The sequence below is a fragment of the Protopterus annectens genome, chromosome 5.part0, assembly GCF_019279795.1.
Source record: "Protopterus annectens isolate FY-2018-M chromosome 5.part0, PAN1.0, whole genome shotgun sequence".
Classification (NCBI taxonomy): Eukaryota; Metazoa; Chordata; order Ceratodontiformes; family Protopteridae; genus Protopterus; species Protopterus annectens.
Window position 1 is genome coordinate 1650416863 of NC_056735.1, and position 27844 is coordinate 1650444706.

Sequence of the window (27844 nt, forward strand, 5' to 3'; positions counted from 1 at the left end):
AAGAAATTAGCCGCATGGAGGAGTTAACCACTGAAGTCAAGGTCGCAAGCTGAGAAGCCGCCTTGTCCGAGGCTCTTGCAGCTGTAGGATCCTATAAGGTATCTCCCAACTCTTTGAGGAGATCTCTTTGAAGCCTTGTAAAGTGGGACAAATAGCTCAGCGACCTGAGAGTAAAGGTCGGTGAAGAAAACATGCACTTCCCGTATCTCTCCATCGTAAGAGACTCTCTTCGGTGCATGGACAGATGAAGTTTCCACTAATACCGTCTTGATGGCTGCTGCCAGCACAACAACATCAATGGGAACACCTTTGGATAAAATGAGCCTGTCTTCAGGGGCTGTTATGAATTTATTGGGCCTCCACGGAACTGGTTCCATCGTGTATGGACAGCTTCACACCTTTTGACTCACTATGTGCAACAGTGGATCGAAAGGAGGAGATACCAAAGAGGTGGAGGGTCGGGAACCGAATGCATCCAGGTACACTGACTCATCTTCAGAAGGGGCAAGGGACTTCCAGTCACCCCTCTACAGATTTCTAAGATGTCTGAAAAAGAGAAATCTTCAGAGGGGGACCGTGGGGAACCTTCTGAGTCATCCAAGTTGTGTCTGATGTCAAGGCCTCAGAGGAGTCCACGTGCTTCCTCTTGCAAGTCCTCTTCTGAGGGACCTCCTCCGAGGGATGCTCAGGGGAGGTTTTGGAAGAGGTGGGATCGCCCAATAGGGCATCCTGGAGCATGGGTTCCCTACACTTGGGGCGGAGGGGAGGTTCAGAGGAAGACACCTGCACAGAAGATAAAGGAGCCAATAGACCTGAGGGTGGAGCTGTCTCAGAAGACAGCATGCTCATCACCTCAAAGGCGTTGCGGTCCCAACCCGAAAGAGTCTCTGGTTCCAAAGAAGCCGGAGACTTCCTCCAAACAGACGGCGATGGTTCCGAGGCCCGATGTAGGAGCAGAGCTGACCTGCGCCAAAGCTCCAAGAGTGAGAGTAGCGTCGGACAGGGGTCCGATGCCACTCATCCCCCTTGGAGCAGACAATGGAGTCTAGGCTCCCAGATCCCTCGATAGAAGGGGGTATCGAGGAGATCAGAGTAGTAGTTGGAACCAAAAGACCAGAGGAGGTTACCGGAACTGACGGTTCCACCACTATGACTTCCATACACTCTGGCCCTGAACTCAGAGGAGTCTGAGGAAGAACCAAGACGGGGATTGGCTGGGCTGTCGGCACCATTTCCGTCTGGGATGAGCCCGAAAGTATTTTAGCTAATGCTGGTGTCCTAAGTAGCCTCTTCATCACCCTCTCCACATCATCATCTGAGAGGCTCCTGGATGATCGAGAGGAATGGGTTGAAGACTAGTGACTGCCTGCCACAGATTGTAATAAGGGAGACTGTGGAGTAGACTGCACCGGTTCCAAGGCAGGAGACCTGGATCGCTTGCGAGACCTTACTGGCTCCGAAACAACAAATGGAGCTGTAGGTGAGTGTGTCTTGTCGGAACCGAAAGTCAGGTCTGACTTAGCTTGTAGCTTGCCCTTCTCTTTAGATGGAGCTGAAGAGGATGAAGGCTTGGATTTCTCCAGTTTTTTTGCTGGCTGAGTCTCCTCCATAGCAGCATCAAAGGGGCCCTTCAGTAAACCTCAAGATTAATTTGTTCTTCCTTTCCTGCAGGACTTGTGAACTAAATGCATGACAATAGAACATGAATCCTGTAGGTGAACAGGTCCTAAACAGTACACGCAACTCGTGTGCCCGTCCATAAGGGACATCTTTTGACAGCACGAATCTCACTTTTTGAAACCTGAAGATTTTGATTCTTTGGTAGTATCTTTCAACATAATGTCAAACAGCCCTATCTAAGCTAGACAAAGAAAAACAACCACTATCAACAAGACTAGCCAATAACAGACCAAAAAAAATATCACCTTTTTTTTTTTTAATCACAGACAGGAAAGAAAAGAAAGGGGGGGAGCCTCTAAGTTAAACAGTGAACTCCCCACCTAAAGAGAGCCTCTAACTTAAACAGCAACTCCTTAAACTTAAAAGAAGACAAGAAAACGAAGAACCCTCTAAGTTAAACGGGTTTAGAAGAGGAGAAAGGGCCAGAGAGAAAGACGGTTAGTCGACAACAAACGCAAGTCACTCGGACGGGATAGGGTAGGTAGAAAAAAACAAGGGACAACTACTAATATAAGTTAGATAAGACAAAATAAATTTTTCCTCAAAAATACAACAAATAGAAAAATACTTAGCCTGAGCCAGTATCTGCAATCTTGACACTGCAAGTGGCAAACGAGATCTGGATAACTACTGCTAGGCATACTGGGATAGAGGCTAGCCTTGAGCTAGTAAAAGCTCTCGGGCTATAGTATATGGCCGAGTCGGAACTGAAGGTCAGCTATGAATCCAAACAGCAAGAACAAAGGCGAGATATGGACAACATAACATTGTATGGTTTTCTGGCAAGTCACTATATACTGATGTACATTTGAGTTTCCGATTTCATATCCTTCAGAAAATGCATGATAACACAAATGCAGTTATTGTAGCAGCTTTCTAAGTTTACAAGAGGAATATTTAAAAAATTTCCTATTTTTTGTCCTTTGCCCCCCATTATTTTAGGCTTTATCCAGATTTCTTTCACTAAGACATTGAGAGGTAAGCTGTGAGCTGAGATTTTTAAAGAAGGCTACTGCTCTTGTACAGCTGGCTTAATCTGTCCTGCCCGGTGTTGTCCATTGCTCTCATAACAAAAGGTGAGACAGTTAGTTAGGCAGTGTCTGGCTTGGAAACCTGCTGTTTGTCTGACATAAAACATACAAACAGCTGTCTGAACTGTTTTTAGTTTTTGCCAGGTAATACTTGTACTGCTAGTGAACATCTAGGAGGTACACAATTAGCCTTATATTGTGGGTTAGGCCAGAAGACTGGTGGCTGAGTAGTTTGAAATGTCACTTCAGCCACCAGCCTTTAGCATGAAGAATGGCTGAATTTGTCCCAATGAAAGACAAATAGAAGTTATGTTCTTACCATAACGTTCCATGTTAGTTGTCTTCTTCTCGCCTTCTTCTTGCTGGATGGGTTCGGAGCCGACCTCGGCTCCGACTCGGCTACTCTAAAAGCTCGAGAGTTGGTTCCACCGGCTCGAGGCTCCCCTTATATCCCACAATGCTAGACGTGAGTTACCTCAGATCTCGTTTGTAAGCTAACCCCAGCTTATAATAGTATGAGAATAACTATAAACAAAGTCCACCTCTAACCAGGGAGAAGAAGGGTGACCTATATCCTCATCCAGGAAATATGCACAAAAGCATATGCCTAATAAAAGAGGTGGTAGAAAGAGAGGTCACAATCACAACTCCTCTAGGTCTGTCCAGGCCAGGGGGCAGGAGGGTGGGACACAAGAAGAAGGCGAGAAGAAGACAACTAACATGGAACGTTATGGTAAGAACATAACTTCTATATGTTAAGTTGTCTATCTCGCCTTCATTCTTGCTGGATGGGACAGCGTCCCTAGCACCTTGTCCCGGGTGGCCTAACGGAACAGACTCCTGAGAACAGTGGAACCAAAGTTAGCTCTATGCCTAGAAGCTAAATCCAACTTATAATGAGAAATGAAAGTGTGAGGAGTAGCCCAAGTAGCCGCTGCACAAATGGTGTCAATAGGCAGTCTGTCTTGGAAGGCTAAAGAAGTAGCCAAAGCTCTGGTGGAATGGGCCTTAGGTTTATTAGGCAGCTTTTGGTGTCTAATTTCATATACAAGGGAAATCAGAGATGTTAGCCATCTAGATAATGATACCTTTGAAACTGAAAGTCCCTTTCTGCCTTCTGCATAGGAGACAAACAGCTGGTCAGATTTTCTGAATTGTTTTGTTCTATCCAAATAGTACCTCAACTGACTATGAACATCTAGCCAGTGTAATTTTTGTTCAGACCTATTGGAATATTCTGGAAAAAAGACAGGGAGGTCAATGCTTTGATTTAGATTTGACGTTGAGACTACCTTAGGCAAAAAAGACGGGTTCGTTCGTAAGGATACCCTGTCCTTATGGAACAATAGATAAGGAGGTCAACAGCTGAGTGCTTGAAGTTCTGAAACTCTTCTAGCTGAAGTAATAGCTACCAGAAAGAGAGTCTTCCATGATAGCAATTTTAAAGAACAGGAGGCTGCAGGTTCGAAAGGGGGAAGAATCAAAGTAGTAAGAACTAAATTTAGGTCCCAAGGAGAAGGAGGATTTCTTATAGGAGGTCTGAGAAGAAAAACCCCTTTCAAAAAGGCTTTGCAAAGCTTGTGGGACATTAAGGCAGACTCAGAAATACCCACATGAAAGTTAGAAATAGCTGCCAATTGAACTTTAAGCGTGGGGAGATGAACCTGCATGGAAGAGTTCAGCTAGAAAATCAAGGACTATTTGGATGGAAGCAGTGAAAGGATCTATGTCCCTACCTTGAGCCCAATATGTGAAGCGTTTCCACTTACTCAAATAAATCTTCCGAGTGGAAGATTTATGGGAAGCTATCAAAATATCTCGAGCGGAGTGAGATAATTGAGAAGCCTGGCTAAGGTTGGAACTGGAGGAACCAAGCAGTGAGGTTCAGAGAGGGAGGGCGATGTAACTGACCCGACTGATGGATCAAAAGATCTGGAACTAGGTCCAGATGCCAAGGTCGCTCAATAGAAATTGATGTAGAAAGGGGAACCACACCTGTCGAGGCCAGTAAGGAGCAATGAGGATCAATGAGGCCTTCTGAGCGATAGATTTCTGTATCACTTGAGAGATTAGTGGGAAGGGAGGAAATGCATACAGAAGTCCCCGGGGCCAAACTTGGACTAGGCGTCTCTGCTGGGTTGGCCTGGTAAAGGGAATAGAGTGAAATAATCTCTGCACTTGCTGTTTTGGGGAGTAGCAAAAAGATCGCAGCAAGGCTGACCCCACTTGAGGAAAATTTCTCTCACAACAGAGTCTTTCAGAGACCACTCGTGAGGCATGAGGATAGCTCTGCTCAACTTGTCCGCGATTTGATTGGGCTCCCTGGGGATGTGCGTTTCTATCAGAACCCGCTGAGAAGAAATCGCCCATTGCCGCAATCTGAGTGCTTCTCGACACAGGGGTAGGACCTGGTTCCGCCTTGTTTGTTGATGTACCACACTACAGACATATTGTCTGTCTGGATTGCAATCGTTCCCAAGGGAAGAGAGTCTTGGAGGGCTTGCAACGCTAAAAGCACTGCTCTCATCTCCAGAACATTTATGTGCAAGTGGCATTCGTTTGGTTGCCATGTGCCCTGGACCGTCCTGCCCTGATAATGCCCCCACCCGATCAGGGAGGCGTCCGTTGTCAGAGTAGCAACTGGAGGGGGTGGAACAAAGGGTCTTCCCAACAAGAGCTGAGGGGAAGACATCCACCACATGAGATGATTTCTGCACGCCTGCGTGATCATAATGGTGTGGGACATTGGAAGTTGCTGGTATGACCATTGTGTAAAGAGCATCCATTGAAGGATTCGCATGTGGAATCTGGCTAATGGAAGCAGAGGTATGGCCACCGCCATAATTCCCAACACTTTCTGCACTAACCTGGCTTTGATTCTGTTGTTGTTGAAAAGGAGTGAGACCAGTTTGTGTATGTCTGTTATTCTCTGATCTGTTAGTCTCGCAGACATGTCTACTGTGTCTAGATTTGCGCCTATGAAGGTAATAGTACGACAAGGCGACAAAACAGACTTTTCGCAATTTATTGAAATGCCTAACTTTTGACAAATGCGAAAAGTGTAATCCCTGGCCTTCAGAAGGAGATGCTTGGTGGGAGCTGTGAGGAGCCAGTCGTCCAAATATGGAAACACCTGGAATCCTTGTCGTCTCAGGTGAGAAGCTACCACTGCCATGCATTTGGTAAACACCGGGGCAGTGGTGAGACCAAAGGGCAGGGCCCTGAACTGAAAATGACTGGTTCCCAGCCTGAAGCGGAGGAATCTTCTGGAGCGTCTGTTCATTTTTATGTGATAGTACACATCCTGAAGGTCTATAGAGCACATCAGTTTCCCTTTCCCAATAGGGGAAGGATGGACTGCAGCGTGACCATCCGAAATCTTGTTTTCTTGACTGATCTGTTCAAGATACTGAGATCCAAAATTGGTCTCCAGTCCCCTGTTTTCTTTGGAACTAAAAGAACCTTGAGTAGATTCGGATCCTTGCTGGTCTGCTGGAACTGGCTGAATTGCTCTTTTGCAAGCAGCTTTGAAATTTCCAAAACCGCTAGATCCCTTTGGCGGGTGGAACATCTGGAAGGGATTTTTGATTGGTTGAATGCGAAGAAAGGGGATAGAATAGCGTTCGGAAATGATGGAGTGTACCCATTTGTCTTGAGTCAGGGATAGCCAGGCTTCTGGGTACAGTGACAATCTTCCCCGACTGCCTCGAAGGTGGGCAGTCGGGCAACACCTCAGGGATGCTGAAAGGGCTTATCAGAGAAGGCTTCTCGATTGCCCTGGTTCTGCAGAGCCCCTGCCTCGAGGCGGCGTCTACCATTGTTATTCCCACCTCTGCCTCTGGCGGGAAACAACTTTGTCGTCAGGCGAAGTCCCTTGAGATTGTTTACGGAACCACATTTTCCCACTTTTCTGGCCTTTGGGGTAAGGCCTAGAAGGAGTAGAAAAACGGACTCCAACGGCAGAAAGAGTCTTGCCATCAGTCTCGCACCTAGTCAAGGTTTCTTTCACTTGAGGACCAAAGAGAGATGATCCATCAAACGGGGAATTAGTGAAAGGCGTCTTGAAGGGGTCCGCAAAATTGCATAGCCGCATCCAGGCATGCCTACGTAAGGCCACACCCGTCCCTGCGGCCCTACTCGCTCCATCAGCCACATAAGAAAGGAGGCGCATGGAGGAGTTGGCTATGGAGTTAAGGGTAGCCAGCTGAGTGTTCATCTTATCTTGAAAACCCGCAGCTGTAGGGTCCTTCAACATGTCACTCGCTTCTTTGATCAAGTCCCTTTGAAGACGAGTAAAATGGCACAGGTAGTTCAGCGAGCATAGCAAATGTCGCTGGCGAGAACATCCGCTTCCGTACCTGTCCATGGACCTAGATTCCTTGTTAGGTGGATGGACAGGTACTGAAGGATCAGCTAGTTCCTTCTTAGTGGCAGCAGCTACCACCATAGCATCCACAGAAACTCCTTTTGTCAAGAACTGTTTGTCTGCTGGTGCCGTTATGAATTTTGTGGGTCTCCTGGGAGTGGGGTCCACTGAATCAGGAGCCGTCCATGCCTTTTTAGCTACCACCTGCATGGGGGCGTCAAGGGGAGACACCCAGGAGGTGGAAGGACGAGAGCCAAACGCCTCAAGGTACACAGATTCATCCTCTGAAGGGTTGAGGGCTGGCCAATTTCCCCTCTGTTTGAGGATTTCGAGAATGTCTGCAAAAGAGACATCTTCAGAAGGGGCAGGGGAACCCCCGGAATCCTCTAAATCTGTGTCAGATGTGATGGACTCAGGTGAGTCAATGTGTTTCCTCTTACACTTCCTCTTCCGAGGGGGCTCTTCTGCCAAATCAGCAGAGGCCTCGGAAGAGGATGAAATCCCACAGGGGTTCCTGAGGAGCTGGCTCTCTGCGGTCCGGGATGAGGGAGTGAGTCGACTTGACCTGAGGCACCGTGGAGGAGGGACGGAGCCGACTGTGGAGTAGAGCCAGGCTCTAACACACTCTGCATGACCTCGAACGCACCCCTGTCAGGCAGAGCCAGAGGTCCCCGCTCCGAGAAGCTGAGAACCTCCCTCGGCACCGACAGTGATGGCTCGAGGCGATGTCGGAGCCGAACTCACCAGCGCCCGAAGCTCCGAGAGGAAGAGCGGGTCGGACAAGGGTCGATGCCACTCACCCCTCGGAGCCGGCGAGGAAGTTCGCGCCGAGATTCTTCGAAGAAGAAATCGGAGCTGACGACGGAGCCGGCGACATCTGTATCGGCTCCGGCGCTACCACAGTCTCGGTTCAGCGCCCGGCTCCGAGCTAAAGGAGTCGGAGGAGGAACATATTGATGGACAGGGGCAGGCATCGACTGATGAGTCGGGCTCTGAAGCATTTGGGCCAGTGCCTCGGACTTAAGAAGTCGACTCACTACCCTCTGAAGGTCATGATCCGACAGCCTCGATGACCTAGAGGAGTGAGATTTATGGCTCCGTTCAGACAGCAGAGGAGATGCTGGAGCCGAATGAACGGAGCCAAGGGATGGTGACCTAGATCTCTTCCTAGATGTCGGCTCCGAAGGTCTGGTCGGAGCCGACAAGGGAATTCTACTACCTCGGCTCCAGCGGAGCCGAGGAACCACAGAAGCTGTAGACTCATCGGCTCCAGCCGGAGCCGATGCAGACATAGGTTTTGTAGCTTTAGGTCTCGGCTCAGTAGCTGGAGCCGAGGACCTAGAAGCCTTGGAGGGCTTCCCAGAGACAGAAAGGGAATCCTCAGGCTTAAGTAGACCCCTTAGGATCAACTTGTTCTTTCTTTCCTGCAGGACCCTGGGGCTGAAGCCGTGGCATACAGCACAGGAGTCCTGCAGGTGCAAAGGCCCCAGGCAGTAGACACAAGAAGTGTGACCGTCTGTCAGAGACATTTTCTGACAGCACGCATCACACTTCTTGAAGCCTGAGACCTTTGTGTCTTTAGACATCCTAGACAAGAAAGTGTAACCACACACACTCAGTCAGACACACTGATTACACTTATCTTATTTTAAAACTCAAAAATAAAACAACTAACTAAAAGTTTTAATTAAGAGCAACACACACACACCACTAGGGAATGGGGGAAGGCCAGAAGGCCCGAGAGAGAACTTTTAAGTTCTTGTGGGAAAAACGGATTTTCCGAAAAACAGGGGTAGAAATCCACTAAACTAAGGGAAAAGTAGTTAAAGTTAAAAATATAGGGGTTTAAGTATTCTAATTTTACTGAAAATACACTTACCAACAAGCCGGTAGAAAACCAACACCTCGATCGCTGTAGCGGCAAACGAGATCTGAGGTAACTCACGCCTAGCATTGTGGGATATAAGGGGAGCCTCGAGCCAGTGGAACCAACTCTCGAGCTTTTAGAGTGGCCGAGTCGGAGCCGAGGTCGGCTCCGAACCCATCCAGCAAGAATGAAGGTGAGATAGACAACTTAACATCATAAGGTTCTCTGCATATCTGGACCTTAAGCTCAGAAATCATCCTGAGAAAACAGTCACCAAAATTAAGGCTTTCCAGAAAATAATTTCAGTGCCACTGAGTAGCTATGCTCAAGAAGGGAATAAAGTTAACTTTCCCATCACAGCATTAAGGCCCCAAGGATGAAGTGCTTTTTTGTGTGATTGTTAAAGGTAGGACCCCCCCCCCCCCCCAATAAAGCTTTATTGTAGAGTGGGCTGAGAAAGTGTGCCATGAGGATGTAAGATGCAATAGCAGATGGAGCTGCAGCAAAAACAATGCTCTGAAGTGACAGCATACTGAATACAGTTATCTTTAATAACTTGTTTATCCTGGAAATACATAGTAGTAGTCTTCAAGGACCAGCTTTCCATGGGGGCAGAGACAGTTTAATGAAAATCCCTTTTCTTTCCTTTTTCCTGCAGTCTCAAAGACCCAAATCAAACTACTTAAGGCAAGACTGGCTGTATTAATTCCTCATGCTGTAAGAAGAATGGGATGTATTCCTAGAAATGAAGGAATGGCTTTGATAATTTATCAAGTAACCTGATGGATAGGATATCTTATTTATTTGCTAGTCATGTTTGAAAATTAGCTGCAATACTATCAGTGGGATGTTGTCAGTGACCTGCATGGAGTATATTAGATTTTCCTTGCTCAACATGTAGTCAGTGAATCTGGAAGGGGGATACAGTGTATTTAGAAAGTGCATTTGAACCAGCTCTCCTTCCCAGTTAAAGTAAATTAAATAAAATTTGAAGTGGAAAAACCATCCATCATGGACTGAGAAGGTGAGAGTAGGTTTTAGGGAAAAATTAATACTGCCCACAAGTACACTGAAAGGGAAAAATATTTCTCCTCTGCTTGGTCCTACTGGCTGCCTTTGAGTCTGTCACCTCTCCAGGCCATCTTCTTTTCAGAAGTTCTCCTTTGCTTGAAACAGTCTACCTTAAAATGTTTCCTACTGCAGGATCACTCCCAAATAGGACATTTCTTACTTTACGTCCTGATACGTGGATAAAAATAGTTATATACTCACCATAACTTTCCATCAGTGTTGTCCGTTTTCATTCAGCCTCAATGTATGGGGCTCTAATCCAACTTGGTGGTTACTACAACTCACAGAAACCTACAAACTCTCGAGCTCTTCCCTACACACAATGCTCTGGACCCCTCTCACCTCAGACCTCGTTTGCTGCTTTGCGAACAGACATGGTTGCTGATGGCTCTTGAGCATTCTTTGGGTGGTAAGTACATTTCTTGATTATACCTTTTTCTTTCCATTACTTCTACTTCCTTTTTAGTGTAAGCTCTTCCATACCCTCCCCTGTGATCTTCAAGACCTTTCTCAGTCCTCTAGGTTACCATCGTTGGTATTTTTCCCTACCCTCTTTCAACTAATTAGCTTTTCTCCCTGTGACCTTTTGGTGTTCTTCATTACAACTGTTGATATCCCCCCCCTTTTTCTTCCTTTAAATAAATATACATCTATCTTTATTTTTCCTTGCTGCATGTGTGTGTGTGTGTGTGTGTGTGTGTGTGTGTGTGTGTGTGTGTGTGTGTGTGTGTGAGAGAGAGTTGTTTTTTATGTATAGAATACTACTCTTTTCCTGGAGTGGGATTTCTGAAGTCATACCAACTATTTGCCCAGGGGATGTGTATCCTGACATTTCATAATGCAGGTATGTCAGATAGCTTTTAAGGCCAAGCAAGAGAAATATACACAACTTCTCCAATCTATTTAGTAATCTGCTCTTATCATTAAGGAATTTAGTGCGACTAGATGCCCTTACTGAATCACTGGCATCAACCATGGACACACACTGCATGACCTGTTACATGGTTCTTATACAAGTTAGAGGACTCCTCCACTCTGTAAAATCTATCCAACTTCCTCAGGCTGGGGTTCAGAGTCAGGGAGGTCAGTTCAAAGAAAAATGCGAGTTATGCACTTACCATAAAGATAAATCAACATTGTCCGTCTTCATCTGGGACTGTGTTGCCAACTTGTGGGACTTCTGATCAGATACTGGCCAGTTCCAAAGTCTTCTACTCACTTGGCTCCACCTCCCTTATCCATAACCCCCCCACTCCTCAAACTGAGGTTGCCCCATGATGAACACGTTCGCTATACCTGCATAAAATTTTTAAAAAGGGAGGAAGCAGGATTCCAAAGGTAAGGAGCAGATGACCTCCTCCCATCCAGTCATAATGGAATGTTCGCCATGTCACTAAAGTTGGGGCAGGAGGTAGGGAAAGCTTGTACCAGATGGAGATAAATAACATGGATCTATCATTAGTGTAAGTACATAACTTTCAATTGCAATGTTGTTTACTCTGTCTGCAGTGATAAATTCAAATGGCAGGGCCCCGAACTGAAAATGACTGGCCCCCAGCCACAAGTTCAAAGACTTCCTGGAGCATCTGTTTATCATGATATGATGGTAGGCATCCTTAAGGTCTATTGTATACATCCAATCATCTGTCCTCCACACAGGTAAGATGGACTGCACCGTGACCATCCAGAACTTAGTCTTTTTCATGAAATGAGTTAGCTTGCTCAAATCCAACATGGGCCTGAGGTCCTTTTTCTTTTTTGCAACTAAAGAATCTGGAACAGACCCAGGATCCTTGCTGGCCTGGTGGGCCCTCCTGTATGACTATTTGCAAGCAGCTTGTGGAGCTCCACTGTTGCCAGCAATTTTTAATAGGGTGGAATGTCTGAAAGTTGCTTTTAATAAAAGTTTGGAACTTCTAAAAAGGGAATGAAGTAACCTCTGGATACAACTCTTAGCACCCATGAGTCCGAGGTGATGGCCTCTTAAGCTTTTGGATGAAGAGCGAAAAAACTCCTGAATGCCTCCAGAGTTTGTCAGGAAACCCTTCAGAATTGCTGGAAGGGCCCACTGGAGAATGCCTCATGGAACCCCTGATTCTGCAGGCCATCCCTACCTCACAGGCAGTGCCCATTATGATCCCCCCACTGACCTCTGGAGGAACCCTCTGAAGGAGTGTCCTGAGAAGACTTCTACAACTTTCAAGTAATACTTGCCTCCTTTTTGGTTCCTTGAAAAGGTCCATTGCGGGATGTCAAAGTGCACCCCTAGAGTGGACAGCATCTTCCTGTCTTGCTCACTCCCTCAGAGTATCCTTGACTTTCAGCCCAAAGAGAGGAGTACCATTAAAAAGGGTACTGACAAAAGGCACCTTGAAGCAGTCTGCAAAGTTACATAAATGCATCCAAGAATGGTGCTGCATGGCAATGCCACAGCAAGCCACTCAGGATGCTTCTCAGGCTGCATTTGAAATGAGCATCATGTACATATTGGTTATAGAAGACAAGGTAGATAACAGAGTCTCCAGTGTCTTCTGAGTCTCTGCAGACTGTTGTCTCTTAATAGTCCTTGACACATCAGACACCAAATCGCACTGCAGCCTTGTCAAGTGAGACAAATAAGTGCTCTCAGTGCAAAGTGGCCAAGGTGCAGTGTTTCCCCAAATGGTCCAAAGCTTGAAACTCCCTGTCAGAGGATGGACCAAGGAGATCTCTTCAGAGATCTCCTTCATGGTGGCCACCACAATAGCATCTACACAGCCAGGCCCTTACTCCAATGCAGCCAGTCTTTGGGGGAACAAGAATCTTGGCCAGTTTCTTGGGAATCAGCTCCATTGTTGGGGCTCTTTCCATGTCCTCTGGGACACGAGGTATATAAGAACATCTGGGCAGAATCACCCAAGGTGTGGATGGGCCTACACTAAAGGTCTCAAGGAATACAGACTCCCCTGGAGAAGAGGCTTCAGTGGTCCAGTCTCCCGGTTGATGAAGTAGCTCCAACAGATTGCCAAAACAAGCATCATCCTGTGGAGACTTAGGGGCCCCCTCTCCTTCCTCGAGGTCAGTGTCTTCTGTGAGGGACTCATCCAGGTGCTTCCTCTTACACATTTTCTTCTCTGAAAACTCCCACTCCAGTGAAGCCGGAGGGTGGAGTAGAGGCAGAGAGTTATCCCATCCCCTCAGTAGGGAATGTCCTCTATATGACATCAAAAGGTGAAGCAGAAGCTGGTCTCTCGGAATAAAGTTTCCTGGCACCCAAAGGAACCAGAGACAGCCCTGAAACTGAGGTAAGCTACCTCCACTCCGACACTGAGATTGGAGCCGAGCAGTATAAAGCCACGAGTGAGAGAGCAGAGCCCAACCTGGAAACCCTTGCTTTGACACCATGGCTACAAGGTCCTGATAGTGCCAAAGTAATTGGAGTCAACACAACCAAGGAAGGGGTGGGAGGCAAGGATGGCCAAGCTGCCATATCCAATCTAAAAGATGGGAATGCAGCTGGGCCTGAAGACTTCAGATCTAAAGGGACCGAGGGAAGAAACCAAGAGTAAGGAGCAGAGGGGCTTGGGACCTGGCGCAGACCCAAAACAATAAGTCCTAATTGCATCTGCACCTGTAAAAATGACCTCATCAGATGCTCCAAATCCAAAATTTTGATGCTGCCCACTGACCTCAACAACTGGACAGATGATGTCACCAATGAGAGTCTGGAAGGTCTTTTGGAGGAGGACAAATCTGTTCATCAGATCTGGGCCAAAGAAGCTCGGAACCAGGGCAGGGGAAGGAGAAAACCCCAGTGATTGCTCTGGTGGTAGGGAAGGGGAGAAGGTGGAAACTGCTTTACCAGACAGGCCCCCTTTAAGTAGAAAAGAGCTTGGAAGACTTGGAGCTGTAGACAAAGAATTACTGGTTGATGGCACTAACGATGATCGGTTCTGAGGAGTCAGAGCTGATAGTCAGTGCTGGGGCAGTCAGGGAACTCAAAGGTTGCAGAATTTTTGGATACAGTGAACCCAAAGTAGAAGAACTAGGGACAGACGAAGAAGAGAATATTTTTCAATGACTTAGTCCTACAGATGATGCTTTTTGCATTCAGCTCTCCAAGCCGCGGGAGAAGCGCCTGAAGACCTGGAATGAAAATGTACTTTGAGGGCCAACTTAGCCTTGTGTTTGTTACTGGCTCTGGACCCAAATCCCTCACAAATGGAACATTCAGAGTCCAGGTGCAAAGGTCCCAAGCAATAAGCATACTTAAGGAGTACGTCCCTATGATGGTAACTGTTGCCTGCAGACCACATATTTTAAAATCTTTATACATGCTCAAACAATAAACACCAAAGCACAAGACACTAAAATGCACTACGCTCACTCACTAACTACAGGAACACTAACAAAAACACAAGAGATGGGCCCAAAAAGGGCAGAAAACACTAATAAAAAAAAAAGAGTAATTAAGATCACAAAAATTACCTCTCTACCTGCCCATCTATAACACACACACAAGCTACCTTAACACTAAACACAGGATAAGGGAGTAAAATTTTAGGAAGAAAAGGTGCTAGACTAGTGATACCACAAAGGGAACATGAAGTGAAGCCAAGATTGAACTGCTGACCTGGATGGCATCAAACTAGATCTGAGGATTAGGGTGAGGACTGAGGAGTTATGAGTAAGGGAGCCAGAGCCAAGTCAGTAGAAAACTTTGGAATTGTCTGGTGACGGATCAGGTAAACACATCAATAACCTATCACTTCTTGTGGTAAACAAAAACATTGTGGGCTGCTTTCTCTTTTAGCTAGGTATCAGTCAACAGCCTGGGATAAGGTGAACTCCATCCCTGCAATGGGAATATCCAAAAGTTGAGGAAGTCATACAAAAAGCAGACATTTGCAGAATTACATCAGAACAGTCACCCCTATGATGAACCAATTGTTAGTTATAACTATTTCTTGGAGCTATGTTTTGTTACAACACGTGACATGAGTAATGCTTAGTCACTAAATGTTAAACTGTTCACAATGCAAACAAGTTTGTCAGTAGATCTTCACTCGATCTCTCATATACATCTTAGTTATTAGTGTTTGACAGTTCCCTAACTTACAGTAAAAGGATGCTTGGCACAGCTGACTCACTTAAAATACAGTCAATAATAAGCAAAATGCAGGAGGCCTTCACTCACAAAGCATTTTCTGTGTGAATATCTTGCCAGCAAACAGCAAGTAATTGAGAAGTGACGCTCAGGGACCCTCACCTCCATTACCAGAAAAAGCTGAGTGATGAAATAGAGAAAAGTAAAATGGACTGCATTAGCCAGAAGGGAAAGATACAAAAGGGATACCAAGAGTAACACGAGATTAACAATTCACTGTAAGACAAATCAGACAATGTGCTTCGAACATCACATTTTAAATACTTTACACCATGCAACTTCATGGTTGTTACAATTACCTCAACTTTAAATAACTCCTGTTCAAGACTTGAAATGTAGGACTCCCAAGCAGTGGACAGTGTTTTTATAGCTGGTGTGCTGTTACTGAAAAGGAAACATAAAAATAACTTTACCAATGCTACAATTTCATTATCATCATCTTGTACAATTATTAGCAGTTGCTATCAGTAAATTAAGATTTGTGTGCTTACCTTATCTAAAGATCTACACATACCTCTCAACTGTACAGATTTTCACAGAATATCCAGACTTATGCCTCAGATTTTAGTCTGTTTCTCATAAAATTGTGGTTTTCTGGCAAATCATTGTCAAATCAATGAACGTTGAAGTCAGAAAATAAATTTACACACACACACACACACACATATATATATATATATACACACACACACACATATATATATATATATATATATATATATACACACACATATATATATATAAATAATATAAGTTTTAGACTTCATATTCTTCAGAAAATGCATACTAATGCAAAACTTGTTATTCTATCAACTTTCTAAGTTTGTAAGAGCAATGTTTAAACAGTGTCCCTATTTTTGGGCCTTTGTCCAGATTTCTTGCTCTAAGATTTTGGGACATATGGATCTATGAGCTTTCTAGAGTAGGTTAATCAAAAAGAATAACTTTCCTCAGAGGTTTTCTGCCTTGTTGAAAAACAATCTCTGCACTTCAAGAGATAAATTCCCCCAAACAACCACATCATTATTTCTGTGCCAGTAAAAAGGTGTAAGCACTCCACTGCATACTTTTCAGACTTCCCAATCAAAAAAGCAGGACTTCCTAAATTATTTTACCCCCAAATACCAAAGACATGCCAACTATACATAATTTAAGAAAACTTCATAGGGCAGCCACTCTGAAAGAAGGGGATGGAGGGAGGGATAGGTAAGAGACTCAATTCCAGAGACCTCTTCGAGAGCCTTTGGATATGAATATTAAGACCATCTTAATTGAAGCAGAACGAAATGAAGATTACCAAGCAATACAAAGGATACCTAGGAAGAAGCAAAGTGAGAACAATTTAAAACAGGGTGCCTAAAGAAAGTCAACTTGCATGAAAACTTCCCTAGATTATCATATAATGCAACGGAAAAGTATTTAGCTGTGCACTTTTCTTATCACAAAATATGTCTCACTGACATCTGCAGAAGGATGGGTACAGGAACAAGAAGTGCAACTGCTTCAATTTTTCAATGTAAACAGCACTACAGGTGAGTACCAACAGACAAATGCTGATGATTGTAGGATAGTTCAGACCCTACTGGCTGCAATTCGTACATGTAACAAATATTCTTACACTAATATCAGAAGAAATCCTTCAGATATGCACAAGTCTAGAGCTTTGATGAGCAAAGGCTTAAGGTGATAAGATGTGGGGTAGGAAGCACTACTGCAGTAAAATCTGGCCTAAATACATATTGTAAGGCATAGAAACAATACACTGCAATAGGCATACCTCTTAACTGTCCAGATTTTTGCAGAATGTCCAGTTTTGACTCATATTTTTGGTTTGTTCCTCATAAAAAGTGTTTTTCTAGCTAATCGTTGAGGCCTGATGTCTGCAAATTATATCAAACATTTGAGTTTTAGACTTCATATCCTTCCGAAAATGCATGCTAACACAAAACATTTTATTCTAACAATTTTCCAAGCTTGAGAGAGCAATATTTTAAAACTGTCCCTATTTTACAGCCTTTGTTCCCCCATTACTTTTGGCTTTGTCCAGATTTCTTGTACTAAGAGGTTGAGAGGTATTGTAGTAGATATGGGGGTCTGAGTCCAGATCTCCTGAAAAGTCTACCCATATGAACTTATAAAGTACTGTTGTGTACACTTACAATAAATGTAGATGTTCGAGTGTATTCACTGTTGCAGTCATCACATTTGGGTTATCTGCCTGCAGGTAACCCTCAGCTGGCCTGAATACCAGTGTCTTCGGATTCCTGCATCGGATGCTGTCTCTTCTTCCATGACGTCAGGTCGTCAGAGGTATAAAACATGCATCTGACGCCATTACATCAGTTTTTCTTGCCCCAAATGTCAGGTGCCCCCACAATGGGAAGCACTTGCATGTTACGGTACACTTCCATCAAAAAGCAAATACACCAGAAAATTTAAATATACCAAACAAGAAAGAAAGGCAGAGCCAAGAGAAGTCAGGAGGCTGTAGGGAGGGTAACCAGGACTGCAACAGTGAATACACTTGGACATCTACATTCATGGTAAGTGTACACAACTGTACTATGTACTTCGTGTTTCACTGTTGCAATCATCACATTTGGGTTGATTCCCAAAGCTATGGGACGTGGAAGTTAGAGAGCATTAGGGCCAGCTATTAAGGCCTGCAAGACTGCAGTGGCAAAACCAGCTCTGGATTTAGAAAAAATAGGCATGTGGTAATGCTTGGTGAAGGTATGTACAGAGCTCCAGGTAGCAGCTTGTAGGATGTCCCTGGTAGGGACTCCTCTGAGAAAGGCTGCAGAGCTGGATGCAGCCCTGGTGGAATGTGATCGTACCCCCTGTGGGGTAGGTTTTCCATGGTGCTTGTAGCAGAAATGAATACAATGGGCTATCCATTTGGAAATGGTTTGCTTTGAAAGGGCCTTCCCCTCTGCCCCTGCAGCAAAGCCAACTAGCAGCTGTTCAGATTTTCTGAGAGGCTTAGTCCTGTCCAAATAAAATCTAAATTGTCTGTGCACGCCCAGAGAGTGCAGTATTCATTCCCCTTTGTTTTGTGGATTAGGAAAAAAAATAGGCAAATGAGTGGACTGATTTAGGGCCACACTAGACACCACCTTAGGCATAAAGGAAGGATTGGTCCTGTGGGAAACCCTGTCTGCATGGAAGATAATGAATGGTTCCACTGCCTTGAGAGCTGTAATTCAGACACTCTTCTTGCTGAAGTGATAGCTAGAAGGAAGGCTGTTTTCCAAGAACGGAATTTCAACTCTGCTGTTGCAGCTGGCTCAAAGGGGGGGGGGGGGGGTTGAGCTTTTCCAATACAAAGTTAAGGTCCCAGGCTGGAGTGGGGGCTCTCCTGGGGGGGCAAATTTTTGGCCACTCTAAAGAATTGTTTTAGCAGGGGGTGAGAGAAGAGGGGTGGCTCAGTATTATAATGTGCTGAAATGGCAAAGGCATAAATTTTAGTTGACAAGAAGGATAGGCCCTTGTGGAGCATTCATGTTAAGTACTGAAGAATATGAGGTAAGTTGGGCACCATTGTGCCCATCCCCCGAGTCTGGCTCCAGGAACAGTATCTTTTCCACTTTTCAGCATTGGATTTTCTAGTACTAGGCCTCCTTGCTTCCAGAATGACATCTAGCACCTGCTTACTGAGGCATGCTATTGGAGAGCTCAAGGAATTAGCCAGGCTGCAAGGTTCATGGTTTGAAGCTGAGGATGCAGAATCTGGCCCGCCTGGTGGGACAGCAGGGAAGGGGTCTGAGGCAGGTGCCATGGTTCCAGAAGCGTCATACTACGCAAGAAGGGGTACCCAGTGCTGGTGTGGCCAGTCTGGTTCAATCAGTATAGTCCTTGGTTTGTCCTGTTAGATCTTCAGCAGAACCTTCCATAGGAGAGGCAGAGGGGGAAAGGCATAAACCGAGAAGCTTTCCCAGGTAAAGGACAGGGCATCCACTTTCCAAGCTTGACTGTGGGGAGTCCCTGTGCAGAATTTGTCCAATTGGTAGTTCTGAGGGGATGCAAACAGGTATACCACTGGAGTCCATTTGTTCCTCAAGAGATTGAACATTCTTGGTTCAAGTTTTCATTCGTGTCGGTCCATGAGATTTCTGCTTAAGTTGTCTGCCAGTGAATTTGGCTTGCCTGGCAGGAATTGAGCTTGTAGGTGCACTTGGTAGCTCAAGGCTGTGTTCCACAGAGCCATGGCTAGTCTGCAGAGAGGGTACGAGTGGGTTCCCTCCTGCTTGTTTATGTACCACATAACTGTGGTGTTGTCCGTCTTTACCAATAGTTGTCCTGGAAGAATGCGGTCTTTGAAGGCCGTCAGGGAATTCTGTACAGCTAACATTTCTTTTTGATTGATATGCAGGTGCATCTGTCTCAGGCTCCATTTGCCCTGAATGCACTGCCCTGCCAAGTGAGCCCCCCATGCATAGTCTGATGCATCTGTTGTTAGGGTTTGGGGGGCAGAGGGTAGAGTGAAAGGGAGCCCCTTGTTGTGGTAGCAGGCCTCTGCCCACCAAAGGAACTCTGTCTTTATACAAAGAATGATAGGAATCATTGATTCCAGGTCCTCAGAATGTTGACACCATAGGCTTTTTAGATACCATTGTAGTTTCCTCATATGCAGTCTTGCATATGAATTAGTAGAATGCAAGATGCCATGAACCCCAGGGCTTGCAGAATTTTCCTTGCAGATAGCTGGGGTTTTGTGGCCAAAAGTTTGAAGTAGGTTGTCAAATAAACTTGTTTCTCCGGAGTGAGGAAAGCCATCTGGGAAGTTGTGTTCAAGCTTGCTCCCAGGAATAGAATCTGTTGGCAGGGTACTAGGTGAGATTTCATTTATGGTGCACCCCAGTGAGGTTAGAAGTTAAGTTTCTTTACGAATGCCAGATGTTGTAATAGCAAGTCATGGCTTTCTACCTGAATCAGACAATTGTCCAAGTATGGGTATATTTGAATATTTCTCTGCTTGCAAAATGCAATGGCTGGAGCTAGACACTTTGTGACTACCCTGGGCGCAGTAGATAAGTCAAAGGGAAGTGCAGAGAACTGATAGTGCATGGAGCCTGCCCTGAAGCGTAGGTATTTCCTGCAAGATTCCCTTATTGGAATGTGCAGGAAAGCTTCCTTTAAGTCTAAGGTTGCCAGCCAGGCATCTTTGCCTAGCATAGGAGGAAGCTGTTGAAGTGTTAGCATTTTTAATTTTGGGATTACCAGAAAGGTGTTTAGAATAGAGAGGTCCAGGACAGGACGGCAGGAGCTGTCTTTTCTGGGTACCAGAAAAGTCTTGAATAAAAACCTTGCCCCCTTTGTTCTGCTGGGACAGGTTGAATAGCCCTGATACTTAGAAGAGAGAGAACCTGCTGTTGGGCCTCCACCCAGTAATTTGGGGGTAGGTCTGGCCAACCGTTTGCAGATGGTAGTGTGTGGAAGTGGAATCTGTATGCCTCGGAGACTATGTTCAAAACCCATTTGTCCTGGGTAATGAGTTCCTAGTTTTTTGCTTGCAGGCTGAGCTTTCCTCCTAAGGGAGCAGGCAGTTGAGCAGGGCTTGGAAGGGTTAAGGTTAAGTCACTGTGCCATTTTTCCGTAGGGGGGTGGCTTACTACTCCCTGGTTTGGAAGTGGGGGGCCCCCCACTGCTTAGGCCTGTGCGCAGCCTGAGACAGTAACCTAGGTGGTCTGCTGATCCTGGGTTTGGACTGAGAAGGCTTGGAAGAGACTGGAAAGGACCAATTCTTTGAAGGCCAATGCCTACTAAATCTGGGAGGCTGTACTTTTGGAAATTTTAACAGTTTGCATAGATTTAGCTTTTTCCTCCATCCTTTTGAGGACGACTACTGCTTTGTTGCCAAAAAAGTGGTCTTGGTTTAAGGGAGCATCCAGTAATTTAGCTTCAACATGATCTGGCAAGTTTTGCTCCATAAGCCAAGCACGCCTTCCAAGTACAGACCCAGTGACAGCAGCCCTGCAAGATGCTTCTATAGCGTCAAAACCACATTGCAAAGTATGTTTACCAACTTGTTCTGCAGAATGCATTAAATCCTGTAATTCTTTGTGTTCAGCACAGTCAGGAATTAACATTATTTTCTGTTTAGGTAGTCCCATAATATGCTGCTGATATTTTAACATATGAAACTGGCAATTTAAAGCCCTAATAGCCAAAGTAACAGAAGTGTGTACCTTCCTACCCCATCTGTCTAAGGCTCTAGAATCTCTGTCAGAAGGGGGAGGATTTTTGGCAGCAGTAGCCTTAATGCCTTTTGGTCCGTGGGAAGTGGTCTCTGGATCCGCAGTAGGATTCTTGAAGAGAAACTTGTGACAGTCAGGTACTCTAATACCGGTCATGTTTTCTGGGAGCTGTAGGTAAAGTGTCTGGGGAAAGGCTAGATTCCAAGAAAGCATCATCTACAATGTCCAGAACAGGAGGGATAGCTAAAGGTCTGTGCTGAGGAAGGCGTAAGAATTCCCTAAGCCTCTTTTTGGAGTCAGGGTAATCTTGGCTTTCCCAGTGGAAATGCTCCCTAAGTGTGTGCAAGGTTTTACCAAAAGAAAAATCTTCTGGAGGGGAAGCAGACGGGATGGAATCCTCTGCATCAGAATCCTCATAGGTAGATAAGGGTAAATCCTGGTAATCAGAAGGAATAGAAATATCAGTTTCCTGATCGGAAGAATCAGAAGGAAAATCAGTTCTAGGTCTCTTAGAGGGGGAAGGCTGGCTTCCCCTAATTAAGGTAATAAGGTCTTCAGCCATTCTAAGCATTTGTTTTTTAGGCATATGGGCCTGAGCCTGCGGTTTGGACGTCAGTTTTCTAGGCATGGTGCGAGTTTTAGGCCTGGATGAAGATGATGGCATCGGTTTAAAATGCAAGTCTGCAGGCCTGAATACACCCTCAGAAGCCGGTGCCTGCACAGCGGCTCTGGACCCATCCAAGGTAGAGATATCCGCAGATTCCATAGTCGAAGAAGCATCTCGCAGCATACTGGACTCCGAATGGGTCTCAGTAGATGCCAGCGAATCTGAAGTAGCGGGTATCAGGGGCTGCGAAAGCACCTCACCGAGTACTGGCAGACTGGCGACTAGCTTAACGGAAGCGTCATTGGCAGTTTTGGATCTATGCGGTCTGTCTTGGTCTTTACCCTTACGTTTTTTCAGAAAATCGGTAGTCGGATGGCTTAACAAAGCCATTTCGAAGTATTGAGACAGAGTAAGAAAATAATTAGCTGCAAAGATAGCCCGACTAACCAATAGTTCAGGGGTAGAACAAGGCACAAAACTGGCAGTGAGGGACATTGTGGTCTGGGCCTAAACAAGGGATGCAGTATGAATGAAAATCTCTATGAGGTATTTGCTTTCCACAGGTAAGACAATTGTTAACTTTTACTGACATCGGATGCAACAAGAAAAGGGATCCCCAATGGGGTAGATATCTTTTTTGAAGACTTCAGTTCTGAAATTTGAAAACGAAAATTTCAGGAGTCAGCCGACCAGCACTTGCGAACTGCTTCTGCTTCGGGCACCGCATGGCAAGAAAGACTCTAGTAATGGCATCAGCTGCATGTTTTATTCCCCTGATGACCTGACGTCATGGAAGAAGAGACAGCATCCGACGCAGGAATCCGAAGACTCTGGTATTTAGGCCGGCTGAGGGCTACCTGCAGGCAGATAACCCAAATGTGATGACTGCAACAGTGAAACACGAAGAACATCCCCCAGGGAGTGCTAATACCGATACCCATAGACCTGGTTTAAATCGTAATGCCAAGAAAAATAACTTCTAGGGCACCAAACTTGTTGCATACATTTGGGATGCATAGCCTGGCTTGATAGCCTAGTATACACCTATGAACATAAAATAAACATTTGAAGTATAGTGAGTATAATACCGTCTTGCAGAGGTTCACCAGCCTAGGTATCTAAAACAAATACAAATGCCCAGCCCAGATGGCAAAGAGTACATAGTCAAATGTTCCCTCTCACCAGCAAAAGCAAAACACAAAAGTTTGCTTAATAACATGAAAAAAGTAGGGTGCTACTGATAACTGAAAGACAGCACAACACTCATAAATGTATCCATTTCCAGTATTCCTGCTTTATCCTTTACAGGGTTACAGTGATGCTGCAGCCTATCTCAGTAGTCAATGTGCGCAAGGCATTAAAACTCATACTGGACTCTGTACCAGTTCATCAAAAATGCACACATTCAGACACACAGAAAACCTCACCTACAGGCATCCAATTAATGTGAAAGAATTTTCTATAATCAGTTTGTTTCAGGAAATAAATGGGTAACTGGGACAAAATGAGCAACAGTTAAGTTTAAGGGACAGAAAAAGCGAGAGTCAAAAAAGTTTGAAGAAAAGCATCTCTAGAATGAATGAGAAGGTAGCCTACAAACAGCAGCCTCAGATACAGAATACCTGTCAAGAATGGTAATGACAGTGGTAACTGTGCTAAGCAGATATCTTTTTAAAACGGTTACGAGATGCTAAAATGACACACAAATGGACTAAGAAAAACACTGAAGTCCATAAACAGAAATGTATAAGAAGTAATCTAAAACAGATAGATGAAAACCTGTGTCACTGGCCCACAGAATGAACCATTTCACTTACTAGTATAGAACCAAAAGGCAAAAAGCAAACCACAAAATGTGAAAAGTCTGGCAGATCAGGCTCTACCAAGCACAAAATCCAAAGCACGATGATGTAAAACAAAGGTTTTTAATGCAGAAAAAATATAAAAAATCTAACCGCTTTCGTTTAAAACAAAACAGTGTAAACTTCTTCAGACAAAGGTGTAGGACAAGGCAAACATTTAAATAATACACAGATGCATCTAATTGGGCACAGGGAAACAACTAGCACAAACCTGACATAAAAATGAACCCTTTAGTCTCACAATTCATACTGTTGAATGTGTGTTAAAATACAATATTTAAAAACATTATATTTAAACCAAAACCTTGTCAAATAAAAATGTTGTTTTGACACAGTAAAATTCCAGTGTTTACACTTTGAAACTTAATGTTTGTGAAGGTGTTATTAGCAACTTCATAGGTTGATACTAGGCTATCTGCCCTAGGGCATTTATAAGCCTAGCCAGAGTGTGTTTGGCTTTCGCCACCCTTTTAGATTAGTTGACTGTGCCTCTGTATAGTAGATCACAAAAGGTAGCCCTTTTAAGGTTAGTTTACTGTACCTCTGTCAAGCAGGGACACAGAAGAGATCCCAGGGGTAAACTTACGATCTCCCATCCACTCGTCAAGATTTCTCTTGAAGAGGGTCAGTGAGGGGCTCTGCCTAACATGGATTGGGATTTTGTTCCAGAGTGAGGGGTACCTCTGGGATATGAATCTGTCCCTCCAGCATGTCCTATTTATTTCTGTGCTGAGGTTCAAGTCCCTGGAGTGTGTAGCTCTAAGGGATTTGGATTTCTTAAGGTGAAGCATGTCCATTAATTCTGGGTTGGACATGGCTTTATACGTCAGACACAGATCGCCTCTGAGAAGGCGGTACGCAACTGAGTAGAGCAGGAGTTTCTTTAGCCGAACTGCATAGGGCATCTGTTTGAGCCCCTTGATCCTCTTGGTGGGATACTTTTGGGGTCTTTCCAGTTGCTGAAGGTGTCGGGTAAGGTACATCCCAAACGGGGCATTGTACTCAATTATGGGCCTGATAAGTGATGAGTAGAGGGGCACAATGACCTCTCTTGATCTAGATGTGAACCCTTTCGTGGTAAGGTGGGCTATATAGAAGGTCTTTCTAACCACTTTGGCAACATGATTGTCAAAGGAGAGATTGCTATCTACTTGGGTCCCCAAGTCCCCAATTACTTCTTCCATACTTAATGGATTACCACCTATGTGGTAATTTGTGGGCACTTTGTTTTTCCCAAAGGGGATGAGTATGCACTTTTTGGCATTTAGCTTTAGGCCATGGCTCTGGCACCAGTTATCCGTCTCTGTGAGACCCTTATTTACTCTGAGGAACAATCAAAAAGCATGTTACTTTGCTTCATGCAATTTTCTTTCTTTCCAGGGCCTTAAGCTTTAAGACAGGAGAGATAGAAGTCAGGCCATTTATCTGCATGTAGCAAAATCAGCCATCTACGTTCCTTTAGTTCTAACTGTGCACCACAAGGTTTTTTTATCACTAATGTCAACGTGGTCTATGGCCATGAGCTTAAAATTGTGGTTTGTATTCTCATGAATGTGCCTAGCTAGAGCATTATTGAAGTTGATCTTCCTGATGGCGTAGTCATGCTCATAAATCCTTCTGGCAAACATTCTCTCTTTTTCCTATACAGAAAACAGAACAATGGTCACATAAAGCAATACAGACTACTGCCTTCGAAGAACAATTATATCTCCCCTTGATGTTATATTCAATGTTATTTATAGTAAACGTGGCTCCAGGTTTAAGCTTGTGGCACCAGTTACATGAACCACACTTGTGAGTACCTGGACAGCTGTCATGTTCTGAACTTGTCTATTTTTAAGATCTTTTAAATTCTTCCCTTTCCTATATTTAATGATACATTTAACACCAAGATGAGATCTAATACCGGTGTCTTCCATTAAATGTCCCAATTCTTGTTAAAAATCCATCTTAAAACTGGGAGAATCAGAACTGCATGTGATTTTCAAGGATTTAAGGAAAGGAATTTCTTGCTCAAGTGATGCTCTAATGTCTCCACCTGCCAGGTTATCTGGACTATGGGCACCTACAATGAGTTTAAAATGGCCTGTTCTTTTTTCTGTAACCTCATTTATAAGTTCATTAAGTAAATCCACTGGGTATGCTCTCATGAGAAACATAGATTTCAAGTTTGCACACACTGATTTAAAATCTTCCTCCCCCGAGATCATGCGGGCAGTTCAAACAAGCTGCCCCTTAACCACTCGCCTCTTCTGATGATTCGGGTGGCAACTAGTATAGTGCAGAAAATAATTTGAGTATGTTTCTTTTCTGTATATTCTGGTAGTGTACCTTTCCTTGGGCTTGTCTTTAAACAAATGAACATCAAAATAGTTCATGTGATCTAAATTAATGACCCAAGTGAATTGTAGAAAAAAGGTTGTAGTGTTAAGATATTGTAAAAATTCATCTAACATTTGAGAAGAACCCTTCCAAATAAGGTTGATGTTATCCTGGTACCTATGATACATTTTGATGTAAGGGTAGTAATGGGACTGGAATACAAAAACTCTTTCTCAGTTGGCCATGACCATATTTGCAAATGCCCCGCCCCCCACAAGCTGACCCCATGGCCACTCCAGTTGTTTGTAAATATTTATCATTAAATGAAAAATAGTTGATGGTTAGAACCATCTCTAACAATTCTGAAATTAAGTTGATTTTCTCCTGGTTAACTTTGTACTCTAATAGTAGGTCACTAACCCATTCTAGGCCAATGGATTGTGGGATGACTGTATATAAATCCCTTAACATCAACAGTTGTCAATATATCATTCTCATTGTACTCCATTCTAGTAACGTGTTCCAAGAAGGTCCAGGAATCTTTGCATATTTGGGATTCCTTTTAACTCATGGTCCAAATACTGAGCACAAGACACAGTGATTGAGTCCCTTCCATCCACCAAGGGTCTCATGAGGGGATCCATGAGGCCCTTGTGGATTTTGGGGATGCCAAAAAACACTGGAAACTTGGGAGTGGTAATATTTAAGTAATTATACACAGAAATATCAATTCTTCTCTCCAAAATGATATCCATCAATTGCTCATGAATATTCTTATATGCTTTACTTAGTTCATTAAGGGAGACCTCTCTATAATTCTCCATATCCAAAATCTAACATCTTATCTGAGTATGTAGAAATATCCATCAATACAACCCCCCCCCCCCCTTATCTGTCTTCATAACCCTCACATCCTGTGTTTACAAGAACAACAAGCTGTTACGTTCATTTAAAAGCATCTTGCAGGACAGCAGTCACTGGTTCTGTACTTAGAAGGCATACCTGGCTTAAGGAGCAGACCTTAGCAGACCATGTCAAAGCAAAATTACTAGACGGTCCTTTGAACAAGGACAATCTGTTTGGCACCAAAGCAGAAGAGGTTCTAAAAAAGATGGAAGAAAAAGCTAAGTCTATGCAGACAGTCCAAAATTATTTGCAAGTGTAGCCACCAAGATTCAGTAGGCACTGCCCTCTAATCATTGATCCTTTCCAGCCCCCTGAAGGCCATCTCAAACTAGACCCAGGGGAAACAGACCACCCCCCCCCCCCCCCAGATTACGGACTCAGGGTAAGCAGAGATCTAAGCAATGGAGTGCCTCCACTTCTAAAACAGGGAGTGTTAAGCCACCCCCTTACGGAAAGAATTCACAATGACCTCTCAACTCCACTCCTCACCTCTACCCAATTTCTCATGCCCTTAAGTGGAAAACTTGCCTATCATGCAAAAAACTAGACCTCCATCACCAAAGACCGATGTGTCCTCAACATTGTATCCCAGGGGTTAAAATTTTACTTCCACTCACTTCCATCCCCAAAAGGGTTCCCAGACCTTCCTCCAAACCAGTGGGCAGAGGCACAAAACCAAGTTCAATCCCTGCTCTCCATAAGGGCAATTCAACCTGTTCCTGCAGAACAGGTAGATCAAGGGTTTAATTCCAGACATTTCCTGGTACCCAGAAAAGAGGGAACTTGGCA

At 44.5% G+C, this 27844-nt stretch overlaps 1 protein-coding gene across 1 annotated transcript in view; it reads right to left on the reverse strand.

Annotated features, from left to right (window-relative positions):
* TTC3 (tetratricopeptide repeat domain 3) overlaps nt 1-27844 on the reverse strand; it is a gene marked incomplete in the record, with an annotated part of 2769029 nt that overhangs the window by 632475 nt on the left and 2108710 nt on the right. The window contains 1 exon segment of the mRNA XM_044072025.1: nt 15461-15545. Within this exon segment, the coding sequence (XP_043927960.1) occupies nt 15461-15545 (85 nt within the window).